This window comes from Pelobates fuscus, chromosome 2 (genome assembly GCF_036172605.1).
Source record: "Pelobates fuscus isolate aPelFus1 chromosome 2, aPelFus1.pri, whole genome shotgun sequence".
Classification (NCBI taxonomy): Eukaryota; Metazoa; Chordata; class Amphibia; order Anura; family Pelobatidae; genus Pelobates; species Pelobates fuscus.
In genome coordinates, this window is record NC_086318.1 from 41,679,566 (window position 1) to 41,696,945 (window position 17,380).

The following is a 17,380-nucleotide window of genomic DNA, read 5'->3' on the forward strand; positions in this document are numbered from 1 at the left end:
CTCGAATCTGTATTTCCATTTAAAAAAAAAAAAAAAAAAAAATTCTCATGTTTTTAATAACTACTGCAAATAACAGAAAGCATCTGCGCGGTTGGCGAGATAGATGCCGGATTTGCATTTGCAGTACATACTTAACGTTCACCCCTGAGGATATTTCCATTAATAGTTTCCATTTCCTTATAAGATAATGGCAGATAACGCTGTTCTCAACATGTCATTATAGTCAGAATTCATCTAAGAATCACAAAAGAAAGTTATATATACAATTTCTTCATTTATTATTCTGCATGCCTAGTAACTTTCTGAGCTACAGCTGAACCCCTTGAGGACTACATAATCATCACAATCTGGGTCTTGTGGTCCCTTAACCAGCAGGGAACATCCTGATTATTGCACGGCCATTCTTACACTACATAAGAAGGCCATTCTCATAGAAGATATTTAATCCCTGAGGAGCTATTCCAGTTGTGTTTAACTGCATCACCCAAATGTTTTTGGCCTACAACTAAGATAATGTCCATAATTAGCTTACATGAAATGGAAAGTGCACAGAAATATATACGAGCTACATTTAGAGATCTAAAATTTGCCATTTTTATAGTCACTTAAAGGGCTCTCCATGTTACATTTGACCCATTCTTATTCTTGGATGGTACCAATTGTTATTTAAAAAAAAAAAAAAAAAAGTGAAAAGATACTCTGATTCAACATTTTTGCATTTGCTGCAAATCCCCAGGCTTTTCAGCCTGTGCAGTGTGCAGAGAGCTTTCGTTATTAAACCAGGAAGTAACTCAGATATTGCTCACTTAGCTTTATCTAGCACAGCTGAGCTTATCCCACACACCTTGGTTTTCCAGCACAGCAATATTTGTAGCCGAGTTGTCATCTCATATTAAATAAAATAAAAAAATAAAAAAAACAAGTGATCTACAAAATCCAGAAACACAGATTATTACATTATTTCTGGAGTGTTTTTGGAGCAAAAAAAAAGAAATGTTTCGAGTTAGGGAGGTATGGGGAAAGGGTAACTTAAAGATCAATGCAAAATATTAAAACAATAAAGAGGATTAATTTAAAAAATACACACGTATGTGCCTTTAAGAAAAACAATGACTTAGTTTAAGGGTACAAATTTACATCGGTTTTGCAGGCCAGACATACAAAATGGTGACGCCCAGTGATTTTCAGAAAATTGAGATCAAACTGCTATGACATACAATACCTAACGCCTAATACATGAGAGCCACGCTTTTCAGCCAGTATTCAGCTCAAACCGCGCTTTGATAGTTCACAATATCACACAAAGCATAGGATAAATGTAGCATCTCCTCTATAGCAGCTGTCAGCAATCCGATCAAGACATGAGCATCTGGTATCATTACAGGGGAAAATGTTAGATTAAATGTCCTTTATTTTACAAGGCTGTCACAAATGTGTATAATGATGGCTCGATATCTATCCGTCTAATGCATCCAAATATGTGCTCGTTTAACCTTTAGGTGGAAATTGAAGTCAACAGTTTAACTGTATAATCACACAACTTTCATTATTTTGCACCCATAACCTGAAATCCTCTTTATTTTCACTTAATTATAGACCACAAGCTCCGCATGTCTTACAATAGCAGAAAAAAAACATCAGGCAGGCTATCTATTCATGTTTACTACTAGCTCTAAGTATAGGCTTGCCAACCCTGTGTTTGGCTGTCTATGGACACACAGATCTTGCGCCTAGCACCGTCACAATAAGTAAAAAAAAAATAAAAAAAATCTAAACAATAAAATTTAAATTAAAACAAATTAAAGACTATTGCATATTTACTTTCTAGTCTGTGTCTTTAAAAAACAAACAAAAAATACCGTATTTATCGGCGTATAACACGCACTTTTTCTCCCTGAACATAGGGGAAAAATGATGGGTGCGTGTTATACGCTGATAACACATGTTTACTTACCTGTCTTGAAGTGTGGGCCGGCTTCACAGCGCGCACCGCGGTACTGGAACTTCAATTTCAGGTTCTGGTTTCCGGCGGGACTGAAAGGAAGTGTGCACACTATGTGCACACTTCCTTTCAGTCCCGCCGGAAACCGGAACCTGAAATTGAAGTTCCAGTACCGCGGTGCGCGCTGTGAAGCCGGCCCACGCTTCAAGACAGGTAAGTAAATATGGGACAAGAAAGAAAGTGCACTAGGGGACACTATGGGAGGGGGGGGGACACTATGGGAGGGGGTGGAGAACACTATGGGAGGGGGGGAAACAATACTATGGAAAGGGGGGGGAACAATACTATGGAAAGGGGGGGAACAATACTATGGAAAGGGGGGGAACAATACTATGGAAAGGGGGGGAACAATACTATGGAAAGGGGGGAACAATACTGTGGAAAGGGGGGGAACAATACTATGGAAAGGGGGGGCAATACTATGGAAAGGGGGGAACAATACTATGGAAAGGGGGGGAACACTATGGGATGAGGGGGGGAACACTATGGGATGAGGGGGGAACACTATGGGAGGGGCTGGAGAATACTATGGGAGGGGGGAAGAATACTATGGAAAGGGGGGGGACACTATGGGATGAGGGGGGGAACACTATGGGATGAGGGGGGGAACACTATGGGATGAGGGGGGGAACACTATGGGATGAGGGGGGGAACACTATGGGAGGGGGTGGAGAATACTATGGGAGGGGGTGGAGAATACTATGGGAGGGGGGAAGAATACTATGGAAAGGGGGGGAACACTATGGGATGAGAGAGGGAACACTATGGGAGGGGGTGGAGAATACTATGGGAGGGGGGAATACTATGGAAAGGGGGGGCACTATGGGAGGGGATGGAGAATACTATGGGAGGGGGTGGAGAATACTATGGAAGGGGGGGGGGGACACTATGGGATGAGGGGGGGGAATACTATGGGAGGGGGGGAAATTTCCTGGAATTTCCTTCTGAAAATGAGGTGCGTGTTATACGCCGGTGCGTGTTATACGCCGATAAATACGGTAAATAAATAAAAGTAATAACTTAGAAATCAAATGTAAAAAAAAAATATGTTTTCATTTATAATTATAGAGTTAAATCTCAGAAATAGGAATCATTGAATAGACTTATAACCAATATAAAAAAATAAAGATTAATTGGGGTATGCATAAAGGTTATGATTATGGGTATCTCAATAACCCAATTAATCTTACATGTTTAAAAAAGTTTAAAAACATTTTTTATATTGGTTATAAGTCTATTCAAGGCTTCATATTTCTGAGCTTTAACTCTATAATTATACATGAAACCATATTTATTTTTTGCATTTGATTTCTGAGTGCTTTATTACTTTTTTTTTAATATTTTTTGCGTGTGTCTTTTTAGTTTGTATGATCATACCTCCAAATAGAAGTGTGAATGGCGCTGTGGCCAGGGGCAGGACTTTTCTGAGAAATACAAAGTTACTGATAATAATCATTTATACAACAAAAATGTATCTTATTTATACCGACTGATTATAGTTTAAAGACACATTACTGGGAATAATATGGCTGTGGAGATCTGTTAAACACTCCGACACACCAACAGCATGGAGCTACTAGAAAAGAGGGACATTAGAATAGAAGAGAGGCAGGGCCGGATTAACATAGGGGCTGATGGAGCTGCAGCTCCAGGCCCAGACCCATGGAATAGGCCCATTAAAAAAAAAAAAAAATATATATATATATATATATATTTTTTTTTTTACACACTATTCTTAGGTTTGCCACCTGACTGGTATTTTACCAGCATAGACGGTATTTGAGGCTGCCTGGCCATGCCGGTATTACAATAATACTGGCAATACAAATGCAGATATTTTTCTCAGTATAAACTGAAATTACTCTGCAATACCGGCACCAGCCAGTAGGGGTCACTGTGTGTGGAGAGAGGCAGGGATAGGAAGTTCCAGCATATCCCTCCCTGCGTCTCTTTACTCACTGATTTGCGGGGGAGCAGCTACACAGCGCAGAGAGTTCAGACAGCAGCTCCTGGCCTGCAGAGACAGCCTTTAGCTCAGGGAAGCGAGGGATGAGAGGAAAGGCAGCAGGGAGACATGGGGACACTGAGACACTTGGGGAAACTGAGACACGTGGGGACACTGAGATATGGGGATGCTGAGAGACATAGGGACATTGGGAGACACATTGTGACACAGAGATACTAGGGACACAGTGTCTCCATGTCTCCCAGTGTTCCCATGTCTCCCAGCAAGTGTCCCCATGGCTCCCTGTGTCCCCAAGTCTCTCAGTGTCCCTAGTGTCTCAGTGTCCCTATGGCTCCCAGTGTCCCCAAATGTCTGTGTCTCCCAGCCAGTGTCCCCATGGTTCCCAGTGTCCCCTAGTCTCCCAGTGTCTGTGTCCCCATGTCTCTGTGTCCCTAGTGTCTCAGTGTCCCCATGTCTCCCAGTGTCCACATGTCTCCCAGCCAGTGTCCCTAGTGGCTCATTGTCTTCATGTCTCTGTGTCCCCAGTGTCCCATGTCACCCAGTGTCCCTATGTCTCCCAGTGTCCACATGTCCATGTCCACAAGTGCCCCCATATCTCCCAGTGTCCCCAAGTGTCTCCTGTCCCTATGCCTCCCAGCCAGTGTCCCTAGTGTCTCAGTGTCCCCATGTCTCAGTGTTTCCCAGTGTCTGTGTTCCCATGTCTCTCAGTATCCCCAATATCTGTGTTCCCATGTCTCCCAGTGTCTGTGTACCTAGTGTCTGTGTCCCATTTCTCCCAGTGTCCCCATGTCTCCCAGTGTCCCCATGTCTGTATCCACAAGTGCCCCCATGTCTCCCAGTGTCCCCAAGTGTCTTAGTGCCCCTCTCTGTCCCAGTGCCCCTATGTGTCCCAGTGTCCCCAGGTGTCTCAGTGTCCCCTAGTATCCTAGTGACACAGGGGACATGGGGAGAAATGAGGACACAGACACTGGAAGACTAGGGGACTGGGCGACATGGGGACACTGACACTGTGATACATAGGGACACTGATGCCAGGCTGGACTTCCAATTCTTTGGACAGACATGCCCCCTTTTTGGACATGTTCGCCCCTTTTGGCAGTTCTGGTCACGTTATTCGCATCAGTGGCCCACCCTTTTACCCTGCCCATTGACTTCCTGCTTCACTGGACACTGCTGTTAGGGGGTATGGATTTACTTGAAAGATGAAAGCATAAATTAGAGAGAGATTAGCATCGAGTATGTGTTTTCTTATAGCTGCATCCTTTGAGTTTCCCTCCAACACCATCTCCATCAGATACATAACGCTTGGGAGGTATGACCGTTTTAGTGTTTTTAGTCGATAGGATTCTGTAATTAGGCCCATCATAAATGTCAGCACCAGGCACACTGGGCTCTTAATCTGGCCCTGAAGAGAGGGACAGATGGATTTGGGCCCAAAATAGGGACACTCCGGAGGTTTGTGTGTCACTATTGTACTTGCTAGTCTGCTTTTTTAAATTATGTATGCATTTCATTCATAGCTAATGCCTTTTGACTTGCTTATGCTTGTATTGTTTTTGCCATTTTGTTTTTGCCATTTTGTTTTTGTTTACAGTTTTTAATCTTAGAGTACGTTTGTTCTTGCTGTCTGTCTCTTAGCCCACAGTTTCCTAATATATGTGCTGTGTGGGTTATATATGAAAGAACCAGGAGTAAATTCAAATCATTTTCATTTTAAATGTTAATTGTACTAGATAGGATCACTGAGGAGTGTATGCTGGAAATAAACAGTAATTTGTAGTTGTTGTGTGGGGGTACTGTAGGGCCACATGAAACTCCCAAGGTAATTGACTACTGCTACTAAACCCCACACTACTGCCCCAATTCCCCACTACATCTTCTAACCCACTTCAGCTCCCTAGCCCCACTACAGCCCCTAGTGCCACGACTGCCTGTTTACAACACTACTACTAACCCACACTACAACTTCTAACCCATCACTTCAGCCCCTAACCTCCAACTATAGCCTTTATACCGCACTACAGCTCCTATTTCCCACTAAACCTCCAATCCCACACTACTGCCCTTTTAACCCACTACAGCCCCAATCTCCCACTACAGGCCCAATGCCCCACTACAGGCCCTTACCAAATAATGGAGAGGTGGAGTCATTGCCAGACAAACATGCACGTCTGGACATTTGTGAAGGAGAGGAGTTGGTAAGATGACCATGCCCAACGAGGTCATCAAAAAAAATAAAAATGCACCCAGGCATTTGTGACCATAACATCAGCCCTGGGTACGGAGCAGAGTAAGATGGCATCTGAGTTCTGCTCAGATCTGAGTAAGGAAACTTTTAACTCAGGCTGTGGGAAAGAGATTTTAGGGTCAGATAGGCCTGCAATAAAGCTATAGAATGGGGAGATGCATCTATGCACACATGAGGTCAGGGCTAGTCTAGCAAAACAAACATTTGGGTAGGTATCTATAAAATAAGGGGAGGGGGGCGCAGAAATCACAGAGAATGTTTATAATTCAGCTATTTTGCCATTTAACTTGACCTTGAATTCCAAGAATTCAGACCATAATGAATAATCTTGTTAGTGGATTATTTAACTTGAGTATGGTAGTAGCATTTAACAGCTAGTGTAGAATAGGGGTCAGCAAAGCTCTATGATAGTTTATAGAACATATTTTTTGATTCTAGTTCAGGGAAGGTTTCGGCAGCGTAGGAGATAAGGTAGGTTCGTGATCATTCAGCATTTAAGTTTTGTCGCTTGGCTGTTCATTACCTGGATATCTGTTTGGGTTGTAATGTAGGACTTGAAAAGTCAGACATCAGCTTTCTCTCCTTGAAATATGTCGCATTTGGTAAATTAATTCATAATCATCCATAGCTTTCTTAAAAAAAATGTCAGAAATCTTAAATCGAGAACTGGATTCCCTCGTCACCGGCTCTGTCACATAATATTAATATTTTTGCTATACCTATGAAACTAACTTTGAACTGAAATCGAAGTTTTCGTAAGAGGGAACATTTTGTATTTTTTTTCTAGTGAGATAAAGAACTTTTCTTATCGAGTACAGTAGCTTTGAATCCCCGAGGAGGCTCCATCTCTACCATATTCCCTCGAGGAACATAAAAAAAGAGAGCAGCCAAAAACGTTTTCTTTTATTAGATACAATAACATCTCTAAGTCCCCGATGTTTACCTCCTAACTCAATTTTTTCCCTCAACTTCTCATTTTCTTATTAGATATCCTACTGCAACTTCCTGCAATCCAATTGTTCTTATTATTTTCCTAAGCTAGAAGAGGATTTCTGGACAATAGTCTTTCTGCCTAGTGCTGTCACGAGCTGGGAAGATGCATATGACAAGATCTCAAACTGCAATAATGACGTTCTGGAGTTTCAATCTCCTAAAACGTATTAAGATTGATGTAATGTGTTTTTATGAAACTTATTTTCAGACAAGTCTCTGCTTTGTGAGAGTAATAATCTTAATTTAAAAGGCTCGGGGGCAGAGGGTGGAGAAACACTATTTTCTGTTTAATTTTGCCGGTGGTTTACAGATCTCTAGTGCTTTAGCTTTATTTGGACCAGAACAAGACATTTCAGCAATGATGGTGTAAACTGAGCAGCTTGGATAAGTGGAAAGTTGGTTGTATGCTAAAGGCCACCCTATGAGCTTCCATGTAGACTTCACTTGACCTCGGTGCTGGGATATCATGAGACATAAGTATAGAGGAACTTCGTAAAGCTGAGAAATATATTTTTAAAAAATATATATTTAATCCCTTTGGTGTTAGTCCATGACTATACTTACTTTATGAAGTCCATCATCAGCAGAGTTGAGCAAGACTCTACCTTCAACATCAAATAACAATAAAATTATCCTTTTCTATCATCTCTTCTAACAAATTCTTCTAAAACTGTTCAATATGTGTATGTACTGTTAGTGCAGTCCAACTGCCAATATGCATGTAGGCACTTAGCACAAATTGGCACACTGACACAGAAAGTTCTAGTGACTGTCTGTTTGAGTTTACCAGATACAAGATAAGGATAATCTGCCCCTTGTTTTCAAAACTCTTCCTTTTGGAGTATAAAGGTGAATGGTAGAGCATCTATGATAACCTGCGAACCTGATAACTTGCTGACTTTCTCGACATGGGAATCATTTGTGATGGAGATTATCTTGGAATAGTCCATCACTGTAAGCATTCCCAAATAATAAGATCTGGATATCTTAATGTAATTTTAGCACTTTCCAACTAGTTATCATGAATGTATCTCACCAGTAGCACAATGTGTTTTAAGAAATAAAAAAGCTTGTCAAAAACGGATGGCAATCTTACATGGAAAAAGGTTTTATTTTCGTAGTAATAATTATTGAAGAAGACAAGAGCATTCTGACAAAAATATTTGCTCTGGGTTCAGTTTTGTGGGCAGGAGAGCCTTCCTGTTTTCTATTGAAATGTTTCAAACTGAATATGAAGTGCCGTTCGACTTGGCTACACACAGGGTAAAATCACTAGCTGTCTACATGCCTGAATACATCGTCCTGATGAGCGTTCTGGAATAGAATGCCACAGACACAGGATATTATCATTACTTCTAACCATCTGGAAGACAAACGCTGTAACATTGCCCCAACATTTTACAAACTGGAACCCTGCCGTTTCTCGGTTGACATATACATTCATTCTGTTGTCATTAGAAGAAGCTTTAACCCTTCAGTGTTTTGGCAGAGTGTATTGCACACAAATCTACCTCAGCAGAAGGATGCTGGGAAACTATGCTTATGTATTTATTGTGCTACCTGACTGCAGGTTCTCTGCTTAGTCACAATGCATACAGTGAGGGAAAAAAGTAGTTGATCCCCTGCTGAATTTGAACGTTTGTCCACTGACAAAGAAATTATAAGTCTATAATTTAATGGTAGGTGTATTTTAACAGTGAGAGACAGAATAATCAGAAAAACGCATGGCAAAAAAGTTATACATTGATTTGCATGTCAATGAAATAAATAAGTATTTGATCCCCCATCAATTAGCAAGATTTCTGGCTCCCAGGTGTCTTTTATACAGGTAACAAGCTGTGTTTAGGAGCACTCTCTTAAAGGGAGTGCTCCTAATTTCAGCTTGTTACCTGTATAAAAGACACCTGTCCACAGAAACTATCAAACAGATTCCAAACTCTACCCCCATGACTCATCCTCTGTGATTGCCAACAAGGGTTTTGCCACCAAGTACTAAGTCGAAGGGGTCAAATGCTTATTTCACTCATTAAATGCAAATCAATTTATAACTTTTTTGACATGCATTTTTCTGGAATTTTTTTTTTTGTTATTCTGTCTCTGACTGTTAAAATACACCTACCAATAAAATTATAGACTGATCATTTTTTTGTCAGTGGGCAAATGTTCAAAATCAGCAGGGGATCAAATGATGTCAGATGATGTCTCTATATAGTGGCTATTAACTCTGTTAAATCGACTGGTCTTCTTCTCTTTATGGGACCAAAGTTATCTCGGTCAGCTTCTGTGTCTGTATAAATTGCAATGCTCAACAAAAGAAAGTAACCATCGTGATAAACATTTCAGCTTCAAAATTGAAAATAGTCATATTTATGTCAGTTTTCAAGTGCCATTTGGGCAATTTAAAAGTTGTGTGACACATGACTATGGACTTGTTCCTCAATGTGTTTTAGTCTACAATTAAGAAATATCAGAACAATCTAGTAGACCAGAGCAAATATAACTCAAAGTCATGGACAGGTTGGATCAGCAAGCCAAGGATTCTACTTGTAACAGGAAAGGGAGGACAAACTCAGGGATCGAGCTAGTTCAGTACCAGAAAAACAAAACAAAATTACACAGAATAACATGCTTAAGGGCACATAAACCATAAAAAGGTGCTGATTATAAAGAAGTATTGGTTTAAAAGGGCTCAAGCCCTGACATCATCATCCTGCGTCAGTTGGACATGCACACTCACATCAACTCTGACATTGCAACAAAGGCTCTAGCAAAGTCTATAAAAGATGTCAATGTCGGAACCTACATCATTCTAGGAGTAAAAACGGCTTCAGAATGACATGGGCGAAGGTGAGAGCAGGCAAACATGCATCTGGAATGATGCTAGTGCGGCTAAAATGACGCTGGAGAGTCCCACCCAGTATGTGATCATAGATGTAAAAATATATCAGGCCAAAACAGGAACCTTTGAACATGTATCTGACCTTCAGTGGTTCCATTACAGCTTTAATGCAATACCTTAAACCCTTATACTCTGACTGAGTGTGCTGTCATACCAAACTCTCTTCAGTGTTCACATGAAGATCAAATAGATGTATCTCAAAATTATTGTTTTGTTAGAAACATTTTTGGAAAATTATATTACCATTGCAGAGAGTTGCAGATTGAAAGTGATTACTGTTTCTAAACATCTATGAATTTATAGAGCATGTACACACAGAATGAGACCTGCTTCAGTCCTTTTGAATTCCATAAAAGGGATTTTATTCATTAGCTAGCCCTTTTATCCACTCGTATATACTCGTAGCAAACATATAATCATGAATAACCAACAGAGAGTCTAGTCTAGTCCAAAATGCAAGCTGGAATCCTTGAAGCAACATTAAACCTCTCTCTCTGTCCTGATACTTTCTAATAACATAAAATAACTAGATCCCGGGGGATAAATAGAAGAATACACATTTAAATGACATTTCAGGTGCCAATTCCTAATGATAACCTAATGATAAACAATTTAAATTTAACCTGTACTTTGCCTGAATGGAAATCGATTGCTGCAGTCACTGTTGCTTGGGGGCATAATATTAAAAAGAGAAAACAGAAAATGTGGATATATGAAAAAATTGTTTCTCTTCTTAGAATAATTCACAGGAGAAAATGAGATTTCCAATATCGGTATAATTTTAAATAATGGGCAGCATTTTGCAGGAGGGATATTTAACATTATTAAATGTTACCCACGTGGCTTAACATCTGTCCCTCTCAGTTCTTGATTCTTTGAATGCCGCTTATTCTGTATTTTGCCTTATTCCCATCATCTGAGGGTCACTGCCTCTCGCAGGGGGGGGGAGGAGCGAGGAGGGAGAAGGGAATTTGTGGTTACAAGGGGACATGGGCATGCAGAGAGGGGGGACGTGCCACCATTGGCTGTCTGTAGAGAGAATGCCGTATGTAGTGAAGATAAATTCTAAACATGCACAGAATTAAAATTAGCCACCAGAAACTCTTCTTCCAGGCTGGACAATAACACCCCACTGATACTGCCAGAGCTGGAGATTACACTTTTGGCAGAAGGGGTTAAACTCTTTACGTGCAGTGTTTTTTATGATGAAATGCTGCACATACAGTCTCTAGGTACCATGACCACTTCAAATTGCTGTAATGGTCTCTGTGTTTGGAGTAGCCCTTTAATTACAATGTAGGCTAGCAATCTTAGCAAGTAAAATGCTATTTTTTGTTTTCTTAATAAAACTTTCGATATGGCAACTGTGGCAAAAGAAGAGTGCATGCCAAATTTAACCCATACACCAGGTGAGGATTGTGGGCTGTTGCCTCACAGTACAATACTAAAATATATAATGTAATTCTTATTCGTTGTATTCTAGTTCTTGCAATATTAGTGTTAGTAGGTTTGGACTCAAATTGGACTAATTGTTTGCAATTTCTTCCAGGCCATAGGAAGCCCGCCCTCCCTGGCCATGCACTTTCAGTTGTACCCTATGCCAGAGTATGTATTTGGGCCATTTAAATTGTGATGTATTAGTTAACTTACTGGATCTTAAAAAGTTTATTAACTAGTAAAATCCCGTTGTCATTTCACAGGTTTTTTTTTTCCTTTAAGAATTATCAATTTTATCTCTAGCTGTGTAGCAGCAGAATTCTCAGATTTCCATATTTCTAACTACAGATAGCCACCAATGACAAATCCAGCTGGGCAGAATCCCTGTCATCAGCAGATTGGCACTAAAACAGAGGCTACCTGTCGGCTACACAGTGATATGCAAGGCACGTGCACCCAGCAACAAGCAGGATTCCTGATGGGTGACGAATGCGGCACAAAGATAATGACTCCTGCATCGTTGTTCTCTACCTGATTGTAAATTATACATCATGGTGATATCTGCCTGGAGTTTCTATTATTTTGCATGGAGAAACCTTTCGGCCTGTCATTTAAATGATGTGTAAGTCTCAGACACGGTGTCGGTGTGTATGCTATGAGCTGTAAGACATTTTGAATGGAGGTAAAGAGCTGTGGGACTAAAGGTCTTATGGGCACACAACATCTGGCAGCATGCTTTTCCTTTTGGTCTCCCTGATTTGAAGGTACTGTATTAAACTTCAAATCAATGGTTTTTAATACTGTAAGCCGTGCAACATTATCTTGGTGTTACAATCGACTATACTCACAAATCAACTGCTTATTAATCTGCTACTGTGTTTTGGTTCTATAGTGGAAGTTAGCTTAGGTTTGGCGAAATGCGTTGGTTGGATGATATACAGTGGTTATCAAGTGTTCAGAGAATCTCTAGACCTTTACTGGCTCTGTAGGTCTAAAGCCAGAAAAAAACATTTCTTAGAAAATAACATGCTAAATGGCCTAGAAAAAAGAAAGGGCATTGATCCCAGGGAGGTACGCTCATAAAGAAAAACAGGCCCTGACGTTCTAAGACTGTGATGGGACAAGGATACTAAAAAACTATAAAGAGAAAATATTTCAACCAACATCATATGAGTAACAACTTTTAGAATGACACGGTCAATAACGGGAAGCGACAAAACTGAGCAATACCATCTAGAGTGATATAAATAAAACATATGGGCTATTATCACTTTTAAAATCGCATCATAATGTTAAAGACTAGAAAAAACTCACCGATCATAGGCGATTCAATAAAACTCCATGTGTTTGTCTGTGGCACGTAGGATTGAAGGACCCCAGCTGCTCTGCCAGCTTCGTTCACGCCGCCAAATACATATATTTTACCCCCACAAACTGTGGCTGCCGCAGAGTGTACTGGTTTGGGAAGAGCAGCTACAGTTTCCCATTGGTTGATGATTGTATCGTACCTAGAAAGAAACAAATAGCATTGTGTTATCATAACACAAATGTACTGTAAACATAATAGGCATCTGTTGGTGTTACCTGGGATTATGAAACTATGATCAATCTCAAAGTTTCTTTTATTATTTTTTCTAAATATTTGATGGATTTACATCATATGGAAAGATATTAGCGCATGAGACAATTCACTGGAGTCCCATAGTACCAAGTATGCACGATCTGCTCAGGTCATCATGGTAAAATGTTGGTGCTATTGTGTTGTTGAGGTAAGTGTGTCTTAAATTAATTTCTTAACTCACACCAGTAAACAACTTTTCCAACTTTTTGGTGATTGAAAATGGAACTACATGTTTTAATTAATTTCCTTGATAAGCTTCCAACACCTGACACTTTTTTACAATCAGGTCCATATCTAATCAGGCCATAGCTAGTTGGATTACAAACCCCAACTAGATATGGACCTGGTTAGATGGTACCAAACAATGTTAGAATACAAAATGTTTTGCTAGGGGAGGAACACACCTACATATCGGTTTAGTTTGTGAGAGCTACAAAGGAGGACTTGAAGACCTTGATAACTCCACTGCAGGTATATTCCTACATTATATACAATTAAATATTTCAAAATAAAACAAATCCACAAGACAGCTTTTACATCTGGCAAACGGGGTGAAACCCAAACAATGGAAAACAAAAGATCTTCTAAATACGACGGAATGGATAGATGGGAATCAAACAAACCCAACTGATGGAGTCATTGGTGGCATCTAATCCAAGTCTGAATGCCAACTATGCTATTTGTTGGTTTCATTGAGGTAGGCTAATTGGGTCTACTGCCTTTGCTACCCTCATACCAGCCCCTCCATAACTATTTATTTCTATTCACTGCTATGGGCCTGTGGCACCATTTGGCACTGCATTGAGGATATTCTGGTATGTAATTGATTGAATATTTTATTGTTTGGCACAATCATCTTCCCTGTTCCCTTCCATTACTCCACTTCTCGTCCCTTTCCACCTTTCCACCACCTTTTCCTATCCCCAAAACCACCGTATGAACTACCTTCATTACACTTCATCGTCATCCTTTGTGCTATAACAATCACATGTGTTTGTCTGTCTTGCTGTTAATATGCTTCATATGAAATGAGTATTATTCTTTATTTCTACATATTGTATTTTGCTTCAAGTTGAAAATGTGTAATGCATTATAGTCATCTGCACACTTTTATATTCCAATAAAAAACGAATTTGCAGATATTTGTTTTATGAGAAATGTATGTGAATTCTGTTTAGCCACAAATTATATTGTGAACAACTGATACAATAAATTGATTGGGCAGATTGGCAGATACATGTCATAATGTATTTGTCTTTTAGCATACTGATATTTTGCAGATAGGATATTTTAGTTATTTTGCACATATTTAGTAGTAAAAGTGCATTACAGTACTCGGTTAATGCTTTAAAAGCGTACCTGTCACTTTCTTAAATCCTACAATTTACAGTTCAGTAGACTTAATAAACCTGTGTGGTCATGCGCAAAATAAAATAACCAATGTATGTATTTGAAATGCACCTCATCTGTATGCAAGTGAAAGTAATTGAAAGCAGCCATTTTACCTAAAGAACTTCTCATGGGGAACGCACATTTCTCCCCGTGGTCCCTTGGTCAAAGCTCTGGAGTGAGATGGTTGGATATCGAAGTTCAGAAAATGCAAGACATCCCTGAATTTCTCTGCTAAATGCAATGTAGGGAACACGTCTTAAAGAGATACCATATAGTTCTCATTAAACTGACTGTGTACAAAATTTAGAAAATACACAAAATGCTGTGCAGGGGGAATACCATAAAACCCTATACCACATAAAATCTGATACTTCTCTGGATGATATTGAAATGAGGGCAATGGATTCGCTTTAACAATATTAATTGGTTGTATTTTGAGCCAAAGGGATTTATTTACTAAACACCAAAATGATTGTCTGATGATCCTGAACGATACAGCTATTCACCATGTAGTAGAAAAACATAGAAAATCAAGGGCATTTTTACCTCTTTTCATACTCTCGCGACACCCAAAAGGTTAATAGTATAATAATGTATTTTATTATTTTGTAAGTGCAGGTCATGTTTGGCAGTACTTTTGGGGGATTAGACAGACACAAAGAACAACCTTTACTTTAACTGTCTTTACTCAGTGGCTAGATTTTCTGTTGGCATTACAGCACATTATGCTAAATCGAAGAGTTCACATCTTGTCTTCTATCTCTTTAATCAGAAATGCCATTGATAAGATTACACTCTTGTCTGTTTTTTTTTTTTTTACTATATATATATATTCTATCCTTTCATGTGTTATACGCTATCATTTACACAAAAAAAAGAGTCTGCATGAATAAATGAAAATAATCAACTAAAGAGACAGGAACCCTTAATAAACTCAACACGAAAGGGAACCCGGACTCTGCCAGGAGACAGATATGAATCTCAGACTCAAAGCTTTTAAAGGACGGTTCCATGAACACATCCAAGAGATGTACAAAAGGCTGAAAATATAGATAAAATGTAAATGACATAATTGATTTGGTCATTCTATTATTTTGGGGGTATTTAGGATCATTGGGATTTGGAATTTCAGAACTGCTATGTTGTTGATAGACAGACGGGCAGACAGGCACACTTTTTTACAAAACAGAGGAAAATAATTATCAGAATTGGTGCCTTTTCCTAGAATACATCAGTTTCCTAGAAGTGGGTTAATAAATCAGATTCACGTCATAGCATTTATGTTCTAAATACACAGAGTTGTCACCTGACCTGCTCTTCTCTGCCTCACTCTCTTCGTGTAAATCAATAAGGCAACAATAGCAACTATTGAAGGAAAAGTGTTATTTTCCTATAACATGTTACTTCTTGAAACGCGTCAGGTCAGTTCTAATAATACAACATGATCGATCACTCTTCTGACCATCCATTAATTAGAGTGTGTATAAGCCATGGGTTAATTTTCTGTTTCTTAGCTCTGTTAAAGAATGGTTTGAAAGATGTGTTAAATGCTCATTTCTATTCTATTGTAACTCCTGCACGCCATTAACTTAAACTTAATAATGTAATTATTCTATTAATATGGTTCATGCCTATTAAGTACAATGTATTTATATTTCTTTTCTACATTATGCACACACACACGCACGCACACACACACACGCACACACACACGCACACACACGCACACACACGCACACACACGACTGTATTTCAGGAGACTGAAAACTAGGGTTTGGGTTACTTTTAGGGTTAGTGCAAGAATTAGGCCCAGGGTTACTGACAGCGATACAGTAACTGTTGGGGTATATTATGGGGTGTGTGTAATTTTAGGGCATTTGTCCCAGATTAGTGGGAGGTATATGATGGATGACAGGATTACGTTTGAGAGAGGCAGGTTATTAATATGGAGAGAGAGGAATTAATATGGCGGCAGGTGCTGCCGAGGAGTGTAACTCTCACTAATACTGGGCAGACTGAAACAAGTCCTGGTTCTGCCTGAGATTAGGGGAACCGTCAGTTGGTGAACTGTGTATTATTTCCGGTTATGGGGAACAGCAGCAATACTGCCACCTCCATCTGTGTACTACAGGGAGAGGAAACCCGTACACATATACCGCTCTCCTATCAGTCTCAGCCACTTCTGTTTCTCTCAGTTCCCCCATCTATCTCTTCTGTTTCTCTCTGTTCCCCCATCTATTTCTTCTGTTTCTCTCTGTTCCCCCATCTATCTCTTCTGATTCTCTCAGTTCCCCCATCTATTTCTTCTGATTCTCTCAGTTCCCCCATCTATTTCTTCTGTTTCTCTCCCCATCTATCTCTTCTGTTTCTCTCTGTTCCCCCATCTATCTCTTCTGATTCTCTCAGTTCCCTCCATCTATCTCTTCTGTTTCTCTCCCCATCTATCTCTTCTGTTTCTCTCTGTTCCCCCATCTATCTCTTCTGTTTCTCTCCCCATCTATTTCTTCTGTTTCTCTCAGTTCCCCCATCTATCTCTTCTGATTCTCTCAGTTCCCTCCATCTATCTCTTCTGTTTCTCTCCCCATCTATCTCTTCTGTTTCTCTCTGTTCCCCCATCTATCTCTTCTGTTTCTCTCCCCATCTATTTCTTCTGTTTCTCTCAGTTCCCCCATCTATCTCTTCTGTTTCTCTCCCCATCTATCTCTTCTGTTTCTCTCTGTTCCCCCATCTATCTCTTCTGTTTCTCTCCCCATCTATTTCTTCTGTTTCTCTCAGTTCCCCCCATCTATCTCTTCTGTTTCTCTCAGTTCCCCCATCTATCT

General features: G+C 39.8%; 1 protein-coding gene across 1 annotated transcript in view; it reads right to left on the reverse strand.

Moving 5' to 3' along the window:
* The window catches only part of KLHL29 (kelch like family member 29), an 830,662-nt gene that overhangs the window by 46,016 nt on the left and 767,266 nt on the right, over positions 1 to 17,380 (reverse strand). The window contains exon 13 of the mRNA XM_063440860.1: positions 12,860 to 13,053. Coding sequence (XP_063296930.1) covers positions 12,860 to 13,053 — 194 coding nt within the window. The remainder of the gene's footprint in view (positions 1 to 12,859; positions 13,054 to 17,380) is intronic.